The sequence below is a fragment of the Hippoglossus hippoglossus genome, chromosome 22, assembly GCF_009819705.1.
Source record: "Hippoglossus hippoglossus isolate fHipHip1 chromosome 22, fHipHip1.pri, whole genome shotgun sequence".
In the NCBI taxonomy this organism is placed as follows: Eukaryota; Metazoa; Chordata; class Actinopteri; order Pleuronectiformes; family Pleuronectidae; genus Hippoglossus; species Hippoglossus hippoglossus.
In genome coordinates, this window is record NC_047172.1 from 14,678,751 (window position 1) to 14,705,872 (window position 27,122).

At 44.0% G+C, this 27,122-nt stretch overlaps 1 protein-coding gene across 4 annotated transcripts in view; it reads right to left on the reverse strand.

Moving 5' to 3' along the window:
• The window catches only part of LOC117755632 (regulator of G-protein signaling 6-like), a 48,116-nt gene extending 23,737 nt beyond the window's left edge, over positions 1-24,379 (reverse strand). For 3 of the 4 annotated variants that reach the window (XR_004612636.1, XM_034575601.1, XM_034575600.1), the window contains exons 1-2: positions 23,947-24,378; positions 21,124-21,221 (exon numbers count right to left, since the gene is read on the reverse strand). Coding sequence is in view for 3 of the 4 variants with exons in the window: in XM_034575601.1 (XP_034431492.1) it covers positions 21,124-21,207 (84 nt within the window). In the remaining variant the exon portion in view is untranslated. Of the gene's footprint in view, positions 1-21,123; positions 21,222-23,946 lie in introns of all 4 variants that reach the window. The other variant, XM_034575599.1, reaches the window with a different exon arrangement.
• Between the last annotated feature and the right edge of the window lie 2,743 nt (positions 24,380-27,122).

The window sequence follows — 27,122 nt, forward strand, 5'->3', positions numbered from 1 at the left end:
CGTCCACTTGTGTTGTAAATGATACTGCAAAATGTGACACATATGGAGCGACGCCTGCGAGCAAGTTCAGGCAGCCAACTCGTCATGTGACATACATCATGTGACATAATCACTCTCCACAATCATCTACAATACACTGATATTAAGCAGAGAAAATGTCCCATCACTCCCTTTGTTTGCCCTACTGCTGCCTCAGTATTGTTGCCAGTTGCTTCAGCCCCTCCACCACCCCAGCATCCACCTGTGGGCTCCGACGGGGGTTATAAATATTTGCTCATCACTCCCAGCATATCTATGTAATCATATCTGGGGGAGTGATTAAGTCGGAGCCTAGACTCTAAACAATAACCTGTTCTACTGTTGCAATAAATGTTTGAACGTGACTCGTCTGACTGAACTGTATATTCTGTGTATATTCACTGCATGGACTCTGTCCTGGCTGGTGACGCATCGTAAACTAAACTCTCCCAAGTATACAACCTGTCGCACAATACTTTTCTCTCAGTGTCACTTTGACCTCTGTGCCATACTGGGTGCATAATTAAGAGAGTTCCAGCTGGTGTGTGGAGCCCTGGGGAACGAGGTGAGAATAAAGCCTGCTGGCAAGAGAGAGAGAGAGCGAGATAGAGAGGACCCCCCTCTTCCTCCCTTCCCTCTCCTCCCCTCTGCCACCTCTCTTAAAATGCCAACTCACGGCGAGGGAGCGGTGAGATCTCACACACCGGTGGAGAGAGACACCGACGGCCGAGCAAGGAACAACATGGCGGACTGGAGAAGCTCCCCAACGAGCGGTCGCGTGCAGTGGTCGGAAACCTACCACTGTGGAGACGTGTGAATGATATTTGCTCCTCAAACACGAACACATGCAAAAAAAAAGCTCTTGGCCATTCTCATCAAATCACCTGCCAGGTCTAATATTGCGTCTCAGTGAGGCATCAACTGAAAGCTAACGGCTCTGAAAGAGACACATTCGCTGATCCATCTCTTCCCCTAATTGCCATCTCCACGGGAATGCCCTGAAGGAGAAGCTGTTTCTTTTCTGACATGAACAACTGTTTTCCCCATGAGGCCCTGCAGCTGAAAAAATGCCTTTTTTCCACTCCAGCAAAGCCATTTTCCTCTTCTGCCAATACCTCTCAGATGTGACCCCTGTGATCGTTAGTGGGAATGGATTGGAGATGTACTGAAATTGATTGTTTGAATGTGGAGAAGAGGAAATCCCATTCAGTCAAATCTGGCCTCTCTCGAGTGGCATCATCTCGACCTGCTGAAGGTTAAGTGTGTGCTCGACAACGTCTGTGTGTTGAGCCGCTGAATGGAGTCTTCAGGTTTTTCTCAAGGATGAGGCCGCACATAGCGAGGGTCAGGAGGCGCTCTCGGTTTCATGTGGGTAAACATGTAAATAATGCATCACAGACATTCACCATATATTCATCCAGTTCTGCCAATCAGCTCCTGTAATTAAGTGAAAGGGTTCGGTGACATTCTTTCCTCATGTCGGGTGTCGCCCTGTGGATTCATGTTTAATTTAATCCAACACCAGCAATTAACAGCCTCTTTAGCTGAAGTGGTCACAGCGCAATACGGACCCTGTCCTGACAAAGAGCCTCGGAGGTACACAACTGTACAGAGAGTCCAATTAGCCGCAGCCTGATGAGGAGCTGGATGCTCCTCGGGGGGGGGGGGGGGCATGCTGAGATCCAGAGGTGTCCAGCTGTGATGCTGCACTTTACTTTGAAGCAGGCGCACCCAAATGTTGGGACAGAGAGAGATGATGAGTGTTGCCGGTTTGAGCCAGTTCCGTATGGTAACTGTGAAGGGACCCTCACAGGGTGTGTGTCCGTTGTTTTTGTTCCCTCTTCAGGACCATTTCCAGCATAAACAGCTTGTCAGGTCCTAATGAGGTAAAACATCAATTCTAAGGTCCTGGTTAGGGTTGAGTTAGGCATGAATTGGTCACGGTGAGGATTATGGATAAGCAGTGGCAGAATGGAAGAATCAGGGGCCAGAAGGTGGCCACAATTAACGCATTAACAAATATATGTCTGACATATATATGTCTGACACTTCTGAGTCTGTAAGGTTCACATTTAAGTCATTCCTTGTTGACGCCTAGTTCTTTAGCTTTGAGCAAAACCACACATCATTTAATTTATTTAGCAAACTGCACATTGTGAACTTAGAAGGCTTAGAAATAAAAAAAAATGTTTGGGGATAGTTGTCTAATTTATCTTTTTTTAAATTCTACTGACAAGACAGGGGCACTTCAGGGGCCAATCAGAATTCAGCTGGAGCCATTACCCCCCCCCCCGGCCTGCACCTGGATCCGCCCCTGGGATATAGTTTTAGTTCGGCTGTCCACAATGAATGGAAGTCAATACAAAGTCCTAATTAGGAGTTTTTAAGTTTGTGTGTGTGTGTGTGTGTGTGTGTGTGTGTGTGTGTGTGTGTGTGTGTGTGTGTGTGTGTGTGTGTGTGTGTGTGTCAGAGATTCTCTCTATCTCCATGGCAACACAGTGGCAAGAGGTGCTGAGCAATTAAAAGTTAGTGAAGTTCCGCTCCGGCTTGGGCAGCGTGCCAGCTTGACTAAATTACAATAACAGCTCGAGCTCTTTGGATGGAGGGAATAATCTTGTTGTCAGACTTTTTGACTCGCTTTGAAAATAAATACATAAAAGAGGAATTTACTGTAATTAAACAGCGTCCTGGTTGCTTAAAAATCAAAGCTTTGGCACAGATTCTTGTGAGCGAACCGCAAATGGAAAGACTGAGGCTACGACAGGTTACACTCCGGAGAGTATAAGCCACGAGCCACAGTGACTCATCAGGTCACCTTTCTGTTGATGAGACTCAAGGAGGACAGAAAAAGATCATCTCCCCTCTTGTAAATGTCTGTTGTTAGATACTCCACGTGTTGCTAAGGGCCTGAGTGCAGGAAAAACCGGAGTCTGTCTGCACAGATAGTCCACTCTAAAACAAAGTGGCCAATGCAGATACAGGGGGAGAGACGCTGTCTGAAATGAGGGTTGCTTTTATAGGCTGGTTTTTCTCTGCACTGTGTGTGTTTATTACTGTGCTGCTTTCATTACATGTCAAAAATGAACCACGGCTGCAGCTACAAGCAACAAAAGGTCATTTTGTTCCGGAGGGGGAGAATCGCATTAATCTGCAGTTCACTCCTCGGCAAAATTCACCTTAAAAAAAACATCCACCAACAGCAATTCACATGCAGGGAGGCTACGTTCACTGCAAACACCTCTCACAGCACCTGCATGTTGAGTGCCTGTGGGACTCTGGAAAGGTTCAGACTCTAATATGGTTCAATGTCCTCACAGCCACGGGTCTGTGATTAGAGGGAAAAAGCAAAGGAAGGGTATTAACATGTGGAGGGATGATGGGATGCGACAGGAATTTTAAAGACTGCACCTGGCCATAAACTGATGGACGACGTGACTGCTCCACAAAAGTGAAGCCAAAGCATCTTCATCGCCCCCTGGTGGCTGGCTGCAGTAGAGGTCAAAAGCCCCACCAGCTGTGAAGGCTCATTTATACTCCCTTTACTTACAAAAAGTGATATGTCCATTTAAAATGATGTAACCATCACTGCCAACATACATCCATGCAACCATTATGAGGGAAGAGCTTCTGACGACAACAAACATGGCAACATGGAGCAGACTGTGATTATGTGCCTCTTTACCACCTTGCAAAGTCAGGATTCCTTCCTTGTATCCTATGGTCCTCTTGCTTGAACTCTTGGCTACCCTGCCCCCCCATGATTTCTGTTAGTACTGCTGCATTTTGTCTTTTTCGTCCGTATCAGTAAGCTTTTAGAAGATGTGCACAAATACGAATTAAATGAACGCAGAACAAAGGGGAGAAGGCTCCGTCCAGTGTTAATTTCTCCGGTAGCTTTGGTTTTAATAACTTATTTGATGCTTTGAAGTTGGGGTGAAACGTCATGATTTTCAGCTGAGGCTGACTCGCGATTGATCAAGCACGAGTATCGATCGGACCTCGCTAACCCGGTTCCATCACCTGATCGTTACTGCGAAGACTTGGCATGATTCTGGAAAGTGTAAAAAAGAAGAGACTCTATGACATTTGCTGCTGCTATCTGCCTGATTGTCAGATTTAAACTTCTCTCTAGACAGGCACACTGTCCCTTAGTCTCACTTACAAGAGCAATCTAAGTCTCACCTCAAGGTCACAGGGTGTTCACTGTGATACAAGACCGAGGGTAAGCTGCTAAAATGTGAAAGTGGAAATCAACAATGGTGTGAGTGTCAGGTGAGAGGCAGTGGATAACACTGTCTATTTTGAGGATCCTCACTGTTTAAAGCCCCCATGGGGGCCTCAGACTGGGCACAATTTTTCCCTGCTGCAGCCAATGTAAGAGCTTGTATGGAAGCTGCTCTTACTCACCATTGCTGTCTGTGTGAGAAAGAGGTGATCCTGAATTCACGTTCAGTCTTTCTTTTCCATTTTTGTGATCAATACGTCTTCATCTTGGCTTCCTATGTGGGGCACTGCACCAACTAATCATGTAATAATATCTACGAGAGATTGGTTTGAAGTTGTAAAACCTCAGGACCATCTGTCCTGATGTTGGCATCGTCCCCTGACACACCACTCCTGCTGGTCCCATTCCTTGAGGCCTGGTGGTAATTAGGTTAGAGAGAGAGAGAGAGAGAGAGAGAGAGAGAGAGAGGGAGAGAGGAAAGAGGAAGCATCATCAAGCCCAGGTTTGCCTCGGCCCTCACTGGGCCCACAAGTCTGTTCTTGATGTCTGAGACACAGGAGACAAACTCTAATCGCAGGAGAGGATAAGTCATGTCAGGAATGCTTCAGAACTCCTTCCTTTCAATATCTTCTAATTCCAGAAATCTCTGTCTGTCTGTATGTGGCTCACATAACTCATGAACCGTTCATCTTATCGGCTTCACACTTGCCATGTGTATTGTTAATGGCCTGAGGAAGTGCAGTGCAGACTTGGGTTTGAAGATCGTGTCGTTTGCTTGACAAACCTCTGAAATAGCCAACGTTCAATGTGTGAGAAAACATCAGCAGTTAAGAAAATCATTCAAATTTACATATAAGCCACAAACGTGAACAGTAATAAAGTAAATTTATTTTATTTTATAAAAAACACAGACTATAAAATCTTCAATGCAAATAACCCAGGTAGGATAGATACAAAGTTTCACTCTGAACCATAGAATGTTTATAAAAAGCTCTGTCACACAGTCCAGCACGTAAACAATAATAAATTACACTTTACTGTAGAATAGTTTGAGGAGAACTCACTAATGACGATAATTCTAAAGTAGTACCGGAACTTTACCACAGGCCAAGAAAATAATACATTTCCAAACAAATAGTTTACACCATTCATGGAAAGTAATTTCCCCTCGCTCCCTAATCTACGTCCTCGTATCTGAGGCATTGATGCGTGATATTTATTAGGCCTGATACGCAGCCACAGAGGACACTGAGGCTGCATCTGAGATGATTATTTAAATGACAAAATGTGTTCTCCAGTAACAATAAAATAAAAGTGGTAGGCAGATCCAGCCTCTCCCATCTGTGCTTGGCTCCATCCATTACAACACACACAGATGGTTCTTTAGCCTGTCATTAGTAAACTGTTGAATGGCTTAACATGTGTGTGTGTGTGTGTGTGTGTGTGTGTGTGTGTGTGTGTGTGTGTGTGTGTGTGTGTGTGTGTGTGTGTGTGTGTGTGTGTGTGTGTGTGTGTGTGTGTGTGTGTGTGTGTGTGTGTGTGTGTGTGCGTGTCTATCTATAGTTATGAGGGCCAATTTTGGTTCAATACCATCATTGTGAGGACATTTTGGCTGGGCCTCACAAATTCAAAGGCTTGTTTGAGGATTAAGACTTGGTTTTAGGGTTAGGGTTAGAATTAGGGTTAGGTTAGGGTTAGGGTTAGGGTTAGGCATTTAGTTGTGATGGTTAAGTTTAGGGTAAGGGGCTAGCGAATGCATTATGTCAATGAGTGTCTCACAACTAGATAGAGACAAGTGTGTGTGTGTGTGTGTGTGTGTGTGTGTGTGTGTGTGTGTGCGTGTGTGCGTGTGTGTGTGTGTTTGTGTGTGTGTGTAGAGTCACTTTGAAGCCAAATGATGCATCACATCTTAATCAGCTTAGTCAACTCTTGATTTAAAGTAATGTTTCTCTTCCCTTTTTCCGTTTCATGCCATGATGCTATAACACCATCTGCTCCTGACTCCTGGGACGCTGTGCGTTTCCGTCCTCTGCACATCTCATGCCTCAGCTCAGAGTTATACTGCTCCTCAGCTCTGTTCCTCTCGTGCTCGCATGCAATCAGTGAGTAAGAGAGGACCTTGACCTTTCAAGATTCAAGGATTTCCTGTCATGGCTACTATAAGGGGAGATTTTTATATCTCCACTGAGCATCATTAGGCTCCATCCCTTTCCCTTTTTTCCTGTCACTCACACACACACACACACACACACAGCTGTTACCCCAGCCCCTACAAGCCTATTACCTGTGCCAGTGTGAGAATGCTGGCGGGCTTTTAAGGGAAAGGAGTGTGACAATGTGAGAGACACAGAGAGAGAGAGTGTGTGGTTAAGGCATTACTCATATTGTTGGGACCTACCTCTGATGCAGTCATGTAAATCATTACATTTTAAGGTGAAGACATGTTTAAGGTTTAAGTTAGGGTTAAGTTTAGGTTAAGGTTAGGTTTAGGTTTAGGCAAGTAGTCAAGGTGGTTGTGTAAATGATTAAGGTCAGAGTAAATCTCTAGGAAATCAATCTAAGTCAACGTAATGTCCCATTAAGTCATTGAGACACACTTGTTTGTGTGTGTGTGTGTGTGTGTGTGTGTGTGTGTGTGTGTGTGTGTGTGTGTGTGTGTGTGTGTGTGTGTGTGTGTGTGTGTGTGTGTGTGTGTGTGTCTGCGCGGGCCTCTGGACCCTCTCATTGTAACTTACACGAGCTGAACCTTGCTGTCAGACAGCAAGCGGCACACTTGCCGGGCAGTTCTGCGTGTGTGATGCCGGGCTCCAGGACATTTTTCTCCGAGCATCATTTCAAGTCTGGCGAGGTGCTATGAAAACAACTCTGTTCTCGCTGGGTGACAGATTTCCAATGCTGGCAATAAAGCCTTGTTACTTCCAACTCACTGGTACAGGTAATGTAATTCGGGCGGCAGGGCCGACATGTGGAGGGAAAATCTCATCTCGCAGCGCCGCAGGGCAGCTGGCAGCACCGCACACCTGTAATGTGCTTTGCTGCACCCTGGCCTAGGAGGAGTGACTCCTCTCCATGATAGAGACCGGCAGAGGAGAAGTAAGCAGTGCTGGCCTTTGTCCCGCTGTCATCCTCTCCCTCGTGCGACTCTTGTCCCATTAAAACCCTCTAATCATTTTTTAATGAAACTGACTAAAGTGACAGAGGGAAGCTCCTTGTTTAATTAAAGGGAAAAAGACTGTTTATTAACTCTAACCCCTTCAATGATCCTAAAATTAATATCAAATATTGAATTAATTCATTGTTAAAAATGACCATTACCAGTCATTATTTAATAGCGAAAGTAAAATGGCACCTGCGACAAGGCTCAACAGTCCCTTTACATTTTAATAAAGCTCCACCAAATAGATATCACTAACCTTAATGTGGCTGAAATTTTTTCAATAAGATCCATAAATTATTCCCGGGAAAATCAGTGAAAAGAGCCCCTATCTCACAAAAAAAAATCCTGTATACGCCTCTTGGTCCATAACTGCACCAAAATTAAATGGATTCTTCATTGACAAATACCCCATCATTCCACCAAATTTAATCAAAATCCATTCAGTAGTTTTTTGCGTAGTACTGTTGACAAACAGCTGTGAAAACAATCCCCTTGGCAGAGATAATTTTATTAGTTTTTTCATGATATACTATCTGTTAGTAATTTTTCATAATTTTGTGATTCAGGCAATAGACCTGATTGAATAATTGAATAATTAATTCAGACAAGCTTTGACCCTCTTAAAAAACATCAAACCTACGACCCAACCCAGGATCTCTCAAAAAAACTCAACCTAAACTGTTCTGGGTCCATATGGTCACTTGGACTAAATACAAGTATGATGTGCCAGTCCTCAGTCAAAATCAGCCCAAGTCCATCCATCCATCCATCCATCCATCCATCCGTCCGTCCGTCCGTCCGTCCATCCATCCAGCAGCTGGTGCCAATCCTGAACATGTCCCCAGCGTATAGGCCAACATATAGAGACAAACTATCATTCACACTCACATTCACACCTAAAGTCTTCAAATTAACTCATCCCAGCCGGAGTACACAAAAAACAAGCAAACTGGGATTCGAACCCAAATCCCTCTTGTCGTGATGCAATACCAGAATCCAACATACATTACTGGAGCTTGTTCACCTTAGATGAGCCACTGACAGATCACAGCCAAGGGAGCCAACACTTAGCCTTAATCGACCCAATGCCGATGGCTAGCTAATAACAGGATATGTTCCAGGGGTTTTGTTGCCTTAATGGCTGATTGACTGAATGATATAATCAATAGATAGTGAAGCTTGAGCACCACAGTAGGGTTGTTTTATGGCCTCAAATCCTTCCACACTGCTGATTGATTATCTGCGATGTCGACAGACCACCTTCAGTGACAGCTGATGCATTTCTACGCAGTGACCAAAATTCACCTATGAATCTTTTATTCTTTCACCTCAAGGGACCAAGAAATGAACCATCTATTATGTCGAGCAAAAGCCAGGATTTGCAGGCGAACCATCACACCCCCCTTGAATTATTGAATAGACTTCCATGGTATGTGATCTAATATCCTCTCAACATATTTCAAAATGAAGTGGAGTGTCCTTTTCTGCTTTCATCCCCGGCTGTATGCTATCTGTACGTGACAGCAGGCTGTAATTTAGCAAGCGCTTGTGGCGGTGATTTGCTCTGCCACACCTGCTTTAAGACATCAGCACTGTCTATGGAAAGCACTTCTCTGACCTGGGCTCGGGATATTGCGATCACAACCAATGAATAAAATATTTCACAGAATGAAGCAATATCTCTACAAAAGAGGCAGAAGGAGAAAATAGTGGATTGTGAAAGCCCATGGAAAACTCACACCACAGCAGTGTGAAGTTCGCAGACTGTCCTCAAAAATCTGATGATGTTGTGTTATTGAGATGAAACTCTTCAAAGCTTAGGGCGCTGATCACAAAAAAAAAAAAAAACACGACCTGTTTTATACAGAGATTTAACATGTGCTAATGGTCCTTCTTCCCTATTCAAGTGCATTTATAATTAAAGAATCCTGACGTGCAAAACGTTCAAAAGATTTAAAGTATTTTTTTAATTATGTGATTGAAATTCATGCAACAAAAATACTTTTTCTCTGAGGCTGAGTGTCATAACTCATTGATTCCCTAACAGCATCAGTTAATAAGTATATAAGGATTGAGTTTATCACAGTGAGTCTCCAAAAACTGATGCTTTTCTGTAAAATGGACAAAATCACATATGACTGTCAGTGTTAAATAAACACGAAGAGATACAGTCAGCTCAAAGGATTCCATGGCCTTCTGAACACACATGCTGTATTTACACATGCTGGCTTAGTACAGCTCACGGTGTCAACATGGTATTATGATCGAACCAATCAGAAGCAAGAAGGGCCTTGACTGTGGTAAATGTGAAAAATATCACACTGGTTATGATAAAATGCCAATCCTTTGAAGATAGATGATGCATTTCCACTTCCTCCTAATATCCAGAAATTAAGCCAAAATATCCTGAATTAAAACGTCTCCATCTTGCGCTGATGACATCATTTGGAGCCAGAGTCTATGAACATGCTTTGGACCAATCGTGAGTCAGTCTTAGCTGTTGATCATGATGTTTCACCCCATTTTGGTATAAGTATCTAATAACTAATCATAACCAAACTAATTGGAAACATTTACATTAAGACAATTAAGACATACATCAGCATGATAACAATACCTATAGAGAAGCACAATCATTCAACAGATTATGTAACTAATTTTCAGCCGCTTGGTTTTAGCTCCTGTCTCTTTAAGGCCCATCTTAATGAAGCCCAGTCTGAAGCCCAGTCTGAAGCCCAGTCTACTCTGATTGGCCACTGGGATGTCATATGGCAACCCACTGATCTTTGGGTTCATGTAACTTTTTACAAAACGTTTTACCTACAAAAAAAAACATGTAACAAACTAGAGGAAAGAAAACTTTAACTCAAATGTGTAAAGTAACTTCACTTCCGGAGTTTGGGCTTTTGAGTTCATGGAAAGCATTCAGGGTGAGGTCCCATCAGAACATGTATGTCACACTCAAACCAGGAGCACCTCATTCATTTATCACTGCAATATTAAAACCCACAACCTTTACCGTGGAAAAAAGGAACCACACACTTGATGAATGTGCATTTGCTTGCTGCTACCAGCTGTGCCATGTCAGGGAACAGGGAATAACCATGTTAGCCCCATCTCATATTACCACCCTATTGCAGCATCATCACTGCCTTCTCTCTCTCTGGCCTCAGCCCCTTGCGATCCGGATGATTATTACCAGCTTAAAAGCTCCGGCGCTCCCTTCTTATTCTCTTTTCCGTTGATGAGGACCAATTTCCATTTTAAGTGAACGCAGGGGTGTTAAATTCATCGCTGGGTGTCTAAATGAATTAAACTCACGTTGCATCAAACATGTCGGTGAGGAGGAAGAGAGAATAAATTAACGTTTCTCGCTTTGGTAGAGGAAATGCAGGAAACTGGGTTGAGAGGATTCTCTGGTGTTCTGTATTTGCACCTGGAATCTGAACATGCCAAAATAAATGTGTAAAAGCAGGTGCAGCTTTTACAAAGACAAGCTCAGAAAGATTACTCCGGGTCTCTGCATTTTCCTTTGCTGAGGTTTTTTCACTCACTCAGTCTGATGAAAGTAATCACGGCTTTGTTATGGATTTGGCCTCTGCCATATGAGTTATTGACAGAACAATTGGAGTGGAAATGGGAGTCGGCACGCAGCAAGGTCTCCCACAAGGACAATTCTATTATTTTCAAGCTGAAGAGGCAGAAATCTTCTGCTGATTATCTAACCCACTCACAAAATGCCCGACAGCACAGCGCCCTTAACATCACAAATTCAGTTTGAAGTCTCGCTGCGTGTTAGAGGATAGCACCACCGTTTTGATGAATGGGTTCTTCAGACCTTTTATGACTGAATCGGACAAACACACGCCAACATTTGTCCAATTAAATACTAAATGTTGGAGTACCAGCGACAGTGTTGAAGCTTAACGAGCTCAACAAGAGCTGCTTTCAGTCGTGAATTGTGGAAAATGTTCAGAAAACTGGATCCAGACATTTCCTGGAGATTGCCTTTCACATATGAACGCAGTAGGACATTGTCAGCTTTAATCAGGTCAGACATGTTTACATCAACAGGAACATTTCCAGAACATTTGGGTGAGGAGTGGTGCCTGGGTAGAGCATTTAGGAGGCAGGACGTAGAAATTCAGCTGCCAAAATCGAAAAGCTGCTCTTTTCTCACATGGGTTCACATTTTCCGGATTTTATATACAGCCCCTGCGGATAATTTCAGGAAATTGTGCGGTCTTCAGTGCCTGTCTGAAAGCAGCTTAAGAAACCCCCTAAGTGACAGAGTCAGGTTGGTCGGAAGTCATCCGAGGTTGGGGAGGTGATGTTCCAGGTCCACGTTCTGGAGTGGAGCCAGATGGTGTCTTTTACCGAGGGCTGTCTAGTCCGACACGTTGGCCAGGGTGATTAACATTTGGGGCCTGGGTGACTCATCCCTGCCTCAGCCTCAACCCAGAGACAATTACGGAGCGTCACACCACTCCAGCGACAGCCACTCCATCCGCCATCGTTACCTGTGGTTCAATAGTGCACAGATGACGCTCTGTCCCTCTCTGTCTGCCTCCTGCTCATCAGAACTTCTATTTTAGGGGGAAACTCATTTCTATCTATCAGCCTATCTGACGTCTCCGTAAACAACACAAACCGGGCGGTTGGCTGACAGTTCTGTAACTGTAACTCTAGCGCTGTTGATAAGCGTATTCCATTTACAGTCTTCATTGTGTGAAGCTGTATTCTTCTCTGCTATGCTCTTTGTCTTTGTCAGAGGTAATTACCAGTTCTTTCAAATGAGTGAGGTTAGATTCTTCTGTCATTTCTCATTCTTTGGGAACTTCTTCTAGTTTCTGAGCAGACACAGGGTCGTCTAATGAAGCATTCAAAGATTACACCATGAAATATCTTGTAATTGGACAAGCGGTGTGCAGCTTTTGTTCATCAGTGAAACCGTACTTTATCAGCCCTATTCAGCATATTAAAAACATTCTCATCACCGACTGGTCTGCCAACACAAAGAGAAAATACACCACAGACAAAAAGGAACAACGTGTCAGCAGCGACAAAATACTCCACTTTGATTAGCGATGTAGTCAGGGTGGAAATGGGACAGGGGGAGGTGAGGACATGAATCATGATCCCTGAGGTTTGAAGTTGAAGCCAAAAGTGAAAACTTGAAGAAGTAGTAAAAGAGGAAGAGGAGCAGTGCTGAGATTTCCATGGTAGGGTGAGATATATAATGCAATTTATCACTCCAGTAAAATGAACACTATACATAATTATGTGTGTATATATATATATGATGTTTTTATTCCAATGCCTTTATCTAAAAGATTAAAAGATGGAAACCTTTGAGTTTCCAGATGATCTGATTCAGTCACCACAGTCAGTCACTCTCTATAAATGTAGAAGGTCTGATCATAAGGGTATTGGTTTTCCATGGTCTTAGTTATTTTTGCAATAGAGACGCCCCCTGTGCTCCGGCAACCTTGATGCTCAATCAACTGTTACATTTTCATCACCTGAATTGAGTAAAAGCAGACTTAGCCTCACTCTGCACATACACTGTGCTGCACACACAAATGATTCAGAGAGCCATTAAAAGACCTGTGCTCATCGGTGTTGGACACTGTTGCAGTCCCTGAAAACTAGATCAGTTCACAACATGAATCCATCTGTGTGGCTTAATAACGCAACACCGGTTGTAAAAAAAAAAACAAAGGAAACTTAACCTCCTATAATATATATTTTACATTTTGAAAGACATTGATGGCTTTTTCCTAACCTACAATCCTATCATTATCATAGACTGTGTATAAAGATGGACGACATGACCTCTTCCCAGAAGTGAAGCCAACGTGTTTCAATTCCTACCAGGTGGCTGGCTGTAGTCTAGGCCATACATCCTGCCTCCTCCATGTAAGTGGATGTGATATGGAACAAATTAAAAGTCAAAGTTCACATTGAATAAATTTTTCTGAAAGATTGTGGCTATCATTTGGGTTAGTTCTTATCACACTGATGTTTGTTAAAGTGTTGATTTCTCCTGTAAATTTGGTTTGAATTAGATATTAGATCCTTTAAATGCAGGGTTAAACATCATGATTGACAGTATCTGTGGCACCTTGATGCCACGGCTCCATCCCCTGATCACTACTGCACAGACTCCAAATAACCTTTTCAGTGCAAGACGGCAACGTTCACATCTGAGATACGTGTCATCCATCTTTATATACGGCCTATGATCATTATTAGCATTAGCATTAGCTTGTTCCTTTTCTAGAATGTTATGATATATAATAACTGTTTCTAGGCCAGTATATACTCAATACGTTGATTGGCTGTTCAAGTAATTTCAAACATCATCATTTAGATAAACTAAAAGGAACAATAGCTTTTTTTGCTGTTTGCTATAATGGCCAGAATTTTGATCTTAAAATTCAGTTAAAGAACCGATTTCTAAAACTTCTCATAAAAATGATTAACGTGAAAGGCATCGCTCGTAGTGACTCTATACCCACTGCACAAACGCTAATGTTGCTTCATATTCGATGGATGTGAAAATTACACCGTGGTAATAAGTCAGTGTTTTGTTCACGGCTTGTTTCCCCAAGTTTGCCAAAAAAACAGCGTCTAACAGCAGATGTTTTGGTCCTGCTCATTTTGAAGCTGCATGGCAGTGTTCAGCACAGCTGCTGATGTGAGTTAAATTGACTATACCTGGTGGATTAGTTTGGGCTGAATCCCACTTTTTAAATAGAATCTGCTGTGAAACCACAATATTCAGCAGATGTGACCTGTCGGGTTCCTACTTGTCTCTGTGTTCACTGTCGGCAGCATCACTCCTGAACAAGCAAGGCTCGGCCTGGTCGATACATTGCTGACGCTTCACTTCTGTATGAGTCCAGGCTGCTGAGGCTCCTGAGGTGTATTTTAATATTTGATTGGCTCCAGCCCCAGCACGACCCTTAAAGGAAGAGCGATATAGATAATGATGGATAGAAGGATGGAATATTTCTACCATTACTTCACCACTTTAGAATGATTTTATTTGGATTCATGTTTCCATCTCTTTACATCACGTTGCTCCTCATGTGTTACTGGTACACTGACATAAAGTGCATTACAGGCGTGTAATTATAATCACTGATGCTGTTTTGTTTAGAAAAAATGTGACAAAACCATGTGGGGCTGTAAAAGCCTGTTTTCTTTTTCACATGCCATTTTTCACTAATTCAGTGTGTCAGCAGTACCGCGGGGCTGCAGATTGCCCAGCGAGTCACTGCTGTCAAACATGTCCGAGTGTCACCCCGAGGCCCCTGAGCACCAGCAGCTTTTAACTTACTAATGTCAGGGCGGCTTCCAATAACCCATTAGTATTTACAGTACATGGTGAGATGAGAGTTTATTCTTCATCAGCATCACAAACAAGCGCTTAACTGGTCAACGGTTTATTCACTGGCGCTTACATCAGTCCAAAGACCCGTCCAATTCAAATGTCCCAATTTCACAGATATTTGCTGTGTTTTCATATCATCTGCTCTGCAGGAAAGCGCCGAGCGCCAGTCAGTGTCCTGCAGAGATGCTGAGGTTATTCGCAGCAGAGTAGGAGGCATTGAAGGCGCGCTGCATCTCTAGTGCAATTCCAAGCAATCTTTTCAGCCAGCGATAAGTGGGAAGCTCAGGGGCTTTGGAGGGTATTTAGAAGTAGGACACACTGGTGCCAGCCGATGCCCCATCCCCTCCCTTCACACCACGCTCCCTTTTAACATCAGCCTAAGCATGCATCGACTCGAGAAGAAACACTGGCTGCATTGTTAAATGTGCTCCTTTAAGAGCATACTGTCAGCAAACAGGAGAGACACTGGCTCAGGAAAGGACTTTACTCACAGGAGAAAAAGCTCTTTGTTGCAGCCACAGTGATTCTCGGTGGATGAGGTGAATAATCCTGTCAACACAGAGCTCTGACTGCCAAAACACTGTGAATTATTATCCCATTATGTTTCCTTGGACTTCCAGGATTTTCATGTGTTGGCTGCTTCTGTTTCACTGGAAAGAGGAGACAGGCCAGCACATTAAACAGACAGGAGTTGGTTATATAAGAGATGGAGCTTTGCACTGTTACTGTTGTTTTATCTTATTGACCCAACTAGGAAAGCAACCCACACTGGCACTTAGCATACAGACTCACAGGCTTCAGCGTGACCCTGATAGTTCAGCCCATACCAGCGCCTCAGATAAAGGCTCCCATGGCGCAAGTGGAGACGGTGTTAAAAATGGTCATACATGATAAAGCGCCAGGAGAGCTCGTCCTAAAGCTGCGGAGGTGATATCCAGAGCATTCGGCCCGACTGTGCTATCTTAAGTGCACAGAGGAACAGAGAATAGTGGCCCGTAGACACCTCGCATGGAGGTTTAGCCGTTAAAGAGGAGAGATATACCGTGGGCCCCAGGGGCACTCAAGAGAGAGAAGAGAGTGTGACTCATGGACGGCAGAGAGAAGACAGGCAGGCGAGTTTTCTTCTGACCGCTGCAGCGCTCTAAACCTGCCAGCTGTCGGTGGTAGGCGAATGTGGGATTTTTGTCATTTACAGAAATGTCCTCGTCTCCTGCCACTCAAGGGGGAGTCAGTGTTTAACTGGGAGTGTGATTGCTGTAATTTTCTACTTTATTTCCATATCATCCGCTCCGTAGGATGGGAGAGAACTCCCTCCGTGTCCCGACTTGACATCATCCTAAACCCAGCCAGCTGACAGCCGCTCATGAGGGAGTGTGGGAGGTGAAGGTTGGCGTTGACGGTAATTTCCTCCTCTACCACCACTCAGGGTGTGTTAGTATGAAGGGGTGACCCAGGTGTGACAACAGCTGTAAGTCACCCCATAGCTGCTTCTACAGGAGCAAAGCTTCACCAACAAGTACCACAACACTGTGATCACATCTGTCTGTGTGAGTGGAAATGTTCTATTAAGACATTAGAGCATCTTTTCCCTGCATCCATTGTTCTTTTCTCCTCAAGTGCTCCCGTATTCATGTTTAAGACCACATACACTGATAAAAAATACCAAGTGCTGAATATGAATAAATGAATGGGGGGGGGGTATGAGGTCCCAGAGGACAAGATATTTTTCCGAGGATGGGATGCTTGAAATGAGATTCAATTATTTATCAGCAGGAAGCAGAAGAAAGGCTGATAAAAGAAATGAACGTGGAAGAAGAAGAGGAAAAGTAGTAAGAACAGCACCGATATATAATAAAGAAAACTCATAATAATAATAATAACAGGAAGTATAAATACCCCTTTGCTTCCAACAATGTATGGTAACGTAAGTGTAAATGAACACACATGAAGTAAAGACAGAGTAGCATATCCAGAAGCTTGTTTTTATTTTTGTCGAACACATCCGACAACTGGAAGCCCACTAAGAAAATCTGCCTCACGGCAACCGGAAGAGGGACGCAATCATCGGTGGGACATGGCGTGTACTGTACATTTGCTGTCCATAGATACACTGTATGAATGTGTGTGTGAACGGGTGAATGGCAACTGTACTGTTAAGTGAGTGGTCATCAAGACTAAAGAGGTGCTATATAAATACAGACCATTTAACATTTACTTTGACATTTTACTTTGGTCCATGTCCCATCCACAACATGGAGGAGGTCAGATTTATGACCTATACTGCCGCCAGCCACCAGGGGGCGAACAAGACGCTTTGGTTTCACTTTGGAGAAGCCTTCATGTCATCCATCTTTACAAACATTCAATGGGACTGACCAAATGACAGAATGATACTGCAAATAGCCACATTGCTAACATAGCTGAGAAGTAGATTTACTCATCTATTCAATTACCACACGTTACTGACATCCATTTACAGAAGAAATAACACAGTTGCAATTGTCAGTAAAACTGTTCTCCCTGCTAATGGCGCGCTAAAGCTTACACACACAACCGAGGGCCACTGGCAGCGAGCAGAGCCTTTGAACTGCCTGGCTTGGCTCATTTCTAGTATTTACACGCCAGTGGCTCCGAAAACCCATCTGGACCAACGTAGCGCGCTACTGTAGCACACATGCTACGGATGTAACGCCGACCGCCCATTGTGAGTCGACTGCCAAGAATCATCCAATCGAACTTTTAATAGCCTGAGCAACAAAGCAGAAAGGGATGCAGCACGAATGCTTCGGCTCCCACTGGGTGGCGGCGGTGGTGGGACTGGAGGGTTTTTAGTCCTTCAGCAACAATTAACTGTGTGTGTCAAAAATCCAGGCGGTCACCACAGCTCGGATAAACCCCAGCCCCCAACGTCACAAAGGGGAAGACAAACACCTGCACTGCGGGATGAGAGTTATTAGCGATTAATAGTGTGCTAGCTTCAGCCCATCAGAGCTTTGAACGCAGCTTAATTGCCTTTCCCTGCACAGCTATATGCTCATCATCGTTTTCTTTTTGTTTATGTCTCATCTACCCACCATATTCCCTCGTAAACATGCCAAACATAGCACTGAGAACTCACAACAATAAAACAGGTAATGTGCATCAAGCCAGCATGAATCGTTGTGTCTGACTTCCTCTGTGTGTGTGTGTGTGTGTGTGTGTGGGGGGGGGGGGGGGGGGGTTCCACCAACATTTCCCCTACAAGTTCTCGAGGCAATAAGACGGCGTGCGGTTATTGGATTGTTTTGCTTCACTTCCTCTTTTTTTTTTTTCATGGGAGGAGGAGACGGAACGATATCGCACAGCAGCACCTACACTGCACGGACATGAGACAATCTCCCTCCACAGCACTTGGCCTCTCTAATGGCTCAACACACCATGTTCACCTTTGTCTAACTGCCTACACAGTCAACTTGATAGTTTAGAAACATATAAGGCAATGTAAGTAGATGTATTTTAACCCTAACCTTCCGTACTTTTCAAACAGATACGTCCCACTCTTATAAATAATTCAGCTGACAGGGGCTCAGGCCTTTGGGATGGAGCTGCCAGTGTTTTCCCAGGCGGCCGAGCATATTTGCGGCCATCTGCCTCTCTCTGCGAGCGGCGCCTCCACGCTGCGCCAAGCTACCCACCCACCGGGTCCAGAGGCTGTGGGCGCTCTGCCCTCGAAGCCCCAGCACCTCTCTATCGTGTGGCCTCTTTGACATCTGCAGGCTGTGACTGGAACTGAGGTGAAATTAAGTCACTACATCAATTAAACGAGAAAGTGTGATTTCTGAGGTTTCTTGGCGTCTGCACAAGCAGAAGTTGATATGAGCTGCTTACTTGAATTTGTATGAAAAAGCAGTTTAAAGTAGATAGAAGAGCTGGAAATGGTACAAAAAAGAGAAGAGGGATGTAAACTGTAGTGTAAGAAGTGCATGGAGTCAAATAGGGGTCAGTCCTATTTTTAGATTAGATGACATAATAATTTCAAAGATTCATGAAGGAAGGTGAGGGACATATTGAAGAAAAATATAATTCTGATATTATCATAATATTATAGGCACAATGTGGGATGTAGCTCAGTGATAGAGCACAAGCGTTTGCATGTATGAGGCTTGGGTTCCATCTCTGGCATCTCTAGAAGTCTTTATCCTGACTTTCCTCCATGGGGATCAATAAAGAATTAGTTTATCTCTTAGAATAAAGTCGTTTTTTCAGAAGAAAGTCAATGTTACTAGAATGAAGCCCTTATTTAATTAGATATATAAAATAGTCATAATAAATTGAGTAAAATAAAAATAAATTGGGAAAGGAGAAACTGTCACTGGAGTTCTCTCCGTCTGGATCAAATCTGGCTAATTTCATTGTTTCTTGAGAAACTATGAAAATCCTTTGAATATCACACTCGAAATCTAAGATTTTCTTCCCGTTAAAGTGAACCCAATACAAGTAATATGTCACCTTTTGTGTGTATTGAGTAGTAGAATAATAAATAAATATGGTGATGAATAGACCAACTGATAGTGAGATTGCATTTGTGCAGCAATCCCAGCAATTAAATATCAAAGAGAAATACTGTGGCTCAAATTATTATTTCTTTCTATCTGAAATATACTTCTGCATATCTGCATTGTATCCTCAGCTTTCTCCATCAAAAGCTTTGGATGAATAAAATGTTCAAAGCAGCGAGTGCAGAAATATCCCGTCACTCTCGGAATCATCTGTCTGTTGTCGCTCCGTATGACTAAAACATGAAATGATGAATATTCCCTGCGGCGGCGGCCTGACAAGCAACAACGAGCCTGGTAAACGCGTGGCCTCCAGGCATGTTGTTACATAATGAAGATTGCACAGTTAAATCCATGAAGAAATCCATGAAGAAACCTAGTAATACACCCAGTTACACTGTGTTCTCTGTGTGCGGCAGCTTCTTAGAAAACACGGAGGATAATGACAATGCTGCATAAATGATGAACGCATTACCAAGCACGACATCAAACGCACCTGGACGCATCATCCAAATATTTTTGGACAGTAATGTGACGTCTGACATGAATCTAAGATTCAGAGAGAGATTTCTCTTGTGACTGTTCTAGCTCTAATTTGATTATTGATTATCATTCCTGGATTCCCGGCAGAGGCTTTAAGTGAGTCTCGCTGCTTCCCTAACAGGGGCAGTATATATTGTACAATGGACCAGTGAATTGTTGCTGTCGATGCACTTCCACTTCCCTTTGTGCTGCCAACTGCTGACGTGTGACACTCTGTTCATCGCACACAATCCCAGTCCGACGCGGCGCGAGAGATTTCTCAAGTCTCGAAGCACAAAGGAGGTCGTGACAGTTCCTCCACGTGAGCTGCGGATTGGAGGTGTCTTTCACAAAGATGGAGGTAGGAATTCTTCAGCATGTCACAGTACGCGGTGACAACACACTTAACAACACACGTAAAAAAGGGAGATTTACCAACCGAAGCTGCCACTGTCAGCAATTATTTCACATCCTTATTGCCTTCCCCCCACTAATGTGTTTACATAGCTATGTGAACACACAACCATCAGGAGCGGGATGAAACAACAGATTTGGGACAGTGGGACGGGATCTGTCAACTGCCGCCGCACTTTTTACCATAATCAAGACGGCAGGCTGAGCAGCGCCAGTGGATCCCGTGGTTTAAATCTGATCAAAGGAAGCTTTTTCTTTTCTCTTTTTTGTCTTTTGAGTGGGCTGTCACAGCGCTGCAGCAGAAATAACAAGCTATTCGTCGGCCGAGGAGTAATAACCACCCCCTCATTGGCTGTTCCCAATCCGAGCCCTGGAGAATCAGCCACTTCCTCCCAAGCCCAACATCCACATAATTAGCCAGCAATGCTGCTCGACCTCTCCGATCAAATAGCAGCCATTGAAAGTGAGGTGCCATGGGGACAAGGTAATTACCCTTGACACTGAAAGGACCCCTCGCTGATGGGATTCAGAGCTTATTAAGTCATTGGAGGGATGAAGTTTGCCAGAGTTGTGATGGATACAGTGGGAGGACCAGGGGCGTTGCAACAGGGCAGGCAGAGTTCCTTGTGACGTAAAGCAGACGTTTGAAAGAGAAGCTTACTGACACATGAGTTTAACATGCGTGTGAGATACACACTGATATACAGTAGACCAGTGAACTGTCATCAGCCTGTCTGGAGGTCATTACTCCTCAGCAAATGTTTCTGCAGCCCCTTATAGCTTAAAAACTGCAGCACGCGCACGCGCACACACACACACACACACACACACAGACACACACAGTGAACCTTGCCTTTCTGTAGACGATCATATTGGGGGAGTCCTCCTCAGGATCAGTGGTGCCCGCGCCTCCCTGGTCTTTGGACCCCTCGGCCATGGTTTCACTCGGTCCTGTGAAAGAAACGGATGCAGCACGTGAACACAGCCCCCAACAACCCCTGGACAGTGGGGCGACACAAAATGACAATTTAATAAACATCAGTCAGCATCATCTATCTTTTATCCCCTGGCAGCCCAAAAAATCCCCCGGCCCTTTATCGACGTGACATTCAGCTGCTAAAATGTACGCTGCTGTCTCGGAGAGGAGGCGTCTGCCACAGTGGTCCCCAATTGTCCCAAAGGAGAAAACACAGGTACACACTGATGAATTTTGAATAATAACAAAGCTATGACGTGAAATCATGATCATAAAATACAACAGTGAAAATGTGTATTTATGTAGAACGTGAAGAATATGTGTTGTTTATTGAGTGTTAAAACTATTTGATATGACCTATTATTGTGGATAGGGTGGAACTGATGCAACAACTTGTTAAGCAGCTATATAGAAAACAAATGCAGAAATATTTTTAAAGTTTAAGTTTCACACAATTAATATTTTAAGTGAATAAAAGATTTTGTTCCATTCTACCTTTCTCACACTGAAATATAGAGATTGAATAGCATCTGTAACATCTGCACATGACTCAAAGTACAGGTCTGTTTGACGCATAAACAAACAACTCCATAAATGTTACCTGATCAATATTAACTTTAAAAGATAATGCTATAATATTATTGTAAAACCATTCATATTTTCATTTTACTGTTCTTATTGAGCCAGAAGCAAAGTTAAACAGTGAAAATTGTAATATTTCCAACATGTTGCAAAATCGGACTTCTTCCATTTAAACAAACATTGTGATATATCGATGATATGTTATCTTTCAATGGATGATTAGAGAACGGAGGTAAGTAGAATATACAGAAGTATGATGTGTTCTAGTCCAAATAGTCTTTGAGATAAATGGGAGGAATGCTATACGTGTTGCAACTGTCCCCACTCTTCCTATATTGTCTATATACAGTATTTTCTCTAGAGAGTGTCACCATTGGCCAGAACCAAATTCTGATCTGATAAGAAAAGTGGTGAACCACTGCAGTGAAGATGATGAGTCATGTTACATGAAACATGAAACAGACGTTGATAATGAATGAAACCTCGGTGGGTTGATGCCGATGGTCTAACCGTGCTTGATGCTGACCGCTGCGTTCTTTTTTTTTTTTACGTTGACTCCATTAACTGCAATCATACGATGGCTACCTCCGATCTGCACTCCCCACATAACCCCCCCACCCCCCACCTCAGGCTTCATAGTTTAAGAGCCGCTGTTAAAGGATTCATTTACAACCTCCACGCAGTCCTCATCACTTTCTCCCTCCCTCCCTCCCTGCCTCCCCCCCTCAGGAGAATTAATTCTGTGTAACTAAGGATTTCCGTACACTGACACTCACGCCCCCCCTCGGCCCCGTCTATCCTCAACCATTGAGGGCCCCTGCATGTGTAGTAAATGGGTTAAAGCTCTTGTTAGTCCTTTTATTCGTGAAGAGGAGAGAGGGGTGAAGGGGGGGATTACACAGTTCAACACATTCATAATTTTTTGGTACTCATGAAAGACAAAGTGCGAGAGGATAAAGCTACCAGGAAAGATAATAATAATAATAATCACACGGCTTGCTGGGCCTCACTATTCACATCAACAGCTTTTTGTGTTTTAGAAAAAAGAGCCGTGATGAGCTATTGAGGGGAGAGAGAGGATACAGACAGCCTTTCAGGAAAGGCACACATGAGGAGGCACAATATGAAATCTTCATACATTAACTGAATAGGTGGCACAGCATGCTGCCAAGGGCTGAACGCTGGCATTGCATCAGGAGAAGTTGAATTGCAGCCGTGCTACAAGTTTGAGCGACTGCAGATTAGAGAGGAAAATGAAAATTGAGCTAAAAGTAAGCGTGACGCCGGCTTGCACAACATGCAAGGTGGCTTCATCACTTCAATCTGTGACACCGCGGATACATGGTGATGCGCATGAGTGAATAAGTAATCATCCGCTCTCGCCTCACTGTTTGTTATCGCCACCAGAAGTGCGGTGTGCAGCACTCCCCATTGGCTGACACGTCTGTGCCCTTTTTAGAGCCTGAGCACATTAGACAGATAATCTTTGCGCGCGCCTCAAGGACCATATAGAGAGAGGCAGGAGACTATGGATTGCATAGCACCTGCTTAAAGAAAACAATAAAGGTCCAATAGGTCCCACCGCGGACAGGAAGCTGTAATTCCACACAACAACTTCCTCCCAAATAGAGCTTCTGAGGCATGCAAATCAAAGTGCACACAAGGCCCGTGCAAGATGTTAGAGTGAACCGGTGAGGATACGGACACTGACAGCTGCTGAAAGGCGGCTGGAGAGCAGCAACATGCCCTGATGTACAGTGCATCCCTGTGTCCCTGCACATGCACACTGCACATTTCAATTCACGAGGAGGTTGCACACACACACACACACACACACACAGATACTCGCAGGGCAGAACCCCCTGCAATGGCCCAAATAAACAAACCCCACAAGCGTCCATTCAACTGCAACAAACTGGCAAAGAGTTCACACACACACACACACACACACACACACACACAAACATGCACAAAGCAAAGCCGTGCTCCAGATCCACCCGAGAACCACACTGAGACTGTGGATCCCAGAGCCCTGTACTCACTCTCAGTAGGCGAGCAGCCCGGTGCAATGCAACATCTGTGACACCTGACAGTTGCCATAACTGAAGCCTTCATTACCTTAGAAACAAAATAACGCCTGGTCCACTCTGCTCCCCCGGCTGGCTCCCCCTTAGCAACAAGCAGCAGGCAGGTTCATGGTATAATTGGCAGGAGGGGAGAGAGAGAGAGAGTGAGGAGGGGATGAAGAAGAAGAAGAAGACAGGGGGGATGAAAGCAGTGAAGCAGCGAGAGAGAGAGAGAGAGAGAGAGAGAGAGAGAGAGAGAGAGAAACAGAGAGAGAGAGAAATAGAGAGAGAGAGAGAGAGAGTCTGGCTGGTCACTGCAGTATTCCTCTATTCCTCCTCCTTCTCTTCTTCTTCTTCTCTTTTCACCAGTCCTGCCTTGCCCCGGCAGTTCAGGAGATCCTCACATGTGCGCACCTCCTCGTTCATCCCCCCTCTCCCTCTGTCTGCATGTGCTCCAGTCTGAGTTAGAGCGAAACAGTTGAGAGAGGGAGGGAGGGAGAGAGAGAGAGAGAGAGAGAGAGAGAGAGAGAGAGAGAGAGAGAGGGAGGGATGATGTGCAATAGAGAGGGGTAGATCAAGTTGTGAAAGGAGGAGGGATGAAGGAACTAGAGAGAATATAAAGAGGAAAACAGAGGGAGGAGAAAGACAGGCACAGAGGGTGTGTGTGTGTTTGTGTGTGTGTGAGTGTGTGCGAGAGAGAGAGCGATAGAGAGAGCAGTGAATGCACAGTGGAGAGGAAAGGAGGACAGAGGGAGATGCACACTGCAGCAGCGCCCACTGATGCTGAAAATAAGAAACATTTCATTAGACGGATATTGAAATGCTAATTTAAAAACAAGTTAGTGTTACTGAGCACACACACACATGCACACTATAAATAAATGAGAGAAAACACTTTTTCAAGTTCCCATTCAAAGCTGCATGTGCAAGCAGCTTGTTTTCTTAAGCAGCCTCTGATCCCAACTTAGACAATTTCCCCCCACGACTTGTATTTGTGTTTCGGGAGCTTATATCTTTTAACGTCGCCATTAAATCCATCTCCGTGCTCGGGGATGGCAAACATGCTCTTATGTTTCCTCCACTCCTGCATGTCAATGTTCTCCTCCCTCCTTCTTTCCTCTCTCTTCATGGAAACTCTGGACTCACTCAAGCTTAAATGGCAACACAGACGAATGAAGCTTTTTTTTTTTTCCTGCAGTAAATGAGATCCCAAAAGCCCCCGAGGAAGATACTCCAGAAATACATGGCATGGCCAATTTGTGAATGCATGCATGCAGCATGAACACACATTGCACACAGCCCCCCCCCACACACACACACACAGACAGATGTTTGTGTTGACAGAACCAGTTCACCAGTCGTCAAAGAACTACACTGCATGTTCCTTTCTTCCAGCAGTGCATGTGTTGTTATCTTTGAGGAGGTCCAGGCTCTGTAAACCCCCCATTTTCACAGCTTTTGAAAAATATCTGAGGCGATTCAAATATTCTGCACACACACAGATAAGACCTTGAAAGCTGATTTTCTTTCTAAATCAAGCTGCGAGGCCCAATTCTCACTAATACAAGTACAAAATGTTGGCTTTTGTTTTTTTTTCTTCAGGCAAAAGGCAGATTAAAATTTGAGCGACTCAAAACTGCTGTTCTCTGTAAAAGTGGTAACCAAGGGAAACCGAGGTCACGGTTGGCGGTGGCGTGCCTATTAGAGTGTGAAACCATTCGTCGGCCCACGGTGCTTACTCCACACATTTCTCTCTTCTTTCAGCTGGAAAAGAGCAGGACTTCATATTATGTGCCCCCATCCCCCGATTATCAGAGCTCTGCTATCACAACTATACCTCTGTGCATCAACCATAAAGCAATATGATATCACCCCCCCTTCCCCCCCGGTTACAACCACTCGACCCACAGTGACGGCAGTGACCTGTGATCAGCATATCGTCCTGTCCCACGAGCTGCTCTGGCATTAAGGAGGGCCGTCATTAACAAGGTGACAGGCAGACAGACAGGGACTTCTCTAATCTGCTTTAAGGGGGCCAGCCACGCTATAATCTGCATTAATGCTAAATTATTGAACAGCCTGTTGATCAGCCACACCACGACCAGACAGAAACACCACCGGCCACACACACACACACACAGGACAGAGATCCGGCTGCATGCAAAGTGATTGAAAAGGCCTCGTGCGTCGTTATCAGCTGAACAAACACATACAGTGAGGCGGAGGTTGCATCTGAGCATGTGTAGATGCACAGGAGATTATTTAAAGGGCAAATTCATGATCTTTGAAGTCGGCTTTAGAACGACGTGTACAAGCCCAACATGTGTGATGAAAGATGCATCGGTTGCACTAACGTTCCTCTTTCTCTCCCCATCGGGCGTCCTTATGCCGTCCTGACGCAACTCCAATATGGGAGATGGGGAGGTCAAATCTGTCGAAAATGTGTTCAGGAGTTCAGCTGAGTTTGATGTGCTTCCCCAGTTGTATTGGTATTGAATACAAACACAATCTGTGATGTACCTATTCAAAATATTAAGTTTTTTGTTTCCAAAGATGTGAAATGTGTTGCTGTAAAGTCACAGCATGCAAACTGTTGCTGTGAGTACATTTCATGTTAAATGATGGAGTTTTTACAATGAAAATAAAGAGACGATTCTATTGTTGTGTGTAACTCTACCTTTTTTTCCTTTATCGCCAATGATCCTACGCATAGCTTTCTAAAAGAGTTCAATTCCAGCTCAGCGGACTGAACCAAATGGCACAGATGCTTATTACTCGCTGATCACACATTATAATGTCTTATAATTTACATGTGTAAAGAGATACATTCTATAACAAAATGTGCAGATCAACATACAAACAGTTGAATTAAATCGGTAATTTCCAGTAACAGTCTTATTCGTCCCAAATTCCAGTTTGGCAAAGAAAGTGCAAAGAAAAAGAAAATCCTGGATCCGCAACAAAATTTAATTGGTTTCTTCCTAGTGTCATGTTACACCCCTCCAGGATATGTCATGGGAATTGAATGAGTAGTTTCCGCGTAATCCTGCCAACAAACAAATAAACAAACAAGCGCAGACAAAAACATAACCCTCTAGGCGGAGGTGATAAACTCCAGATGTTCCTTCAGGTCCCTTTAGGCCGAGTCTGTGGTGTTGGTGCAACATTTCACCATCATGGCAGGATTTTAAATTGTCCAGTACTTTAATGACCCATTAACTTAGCATT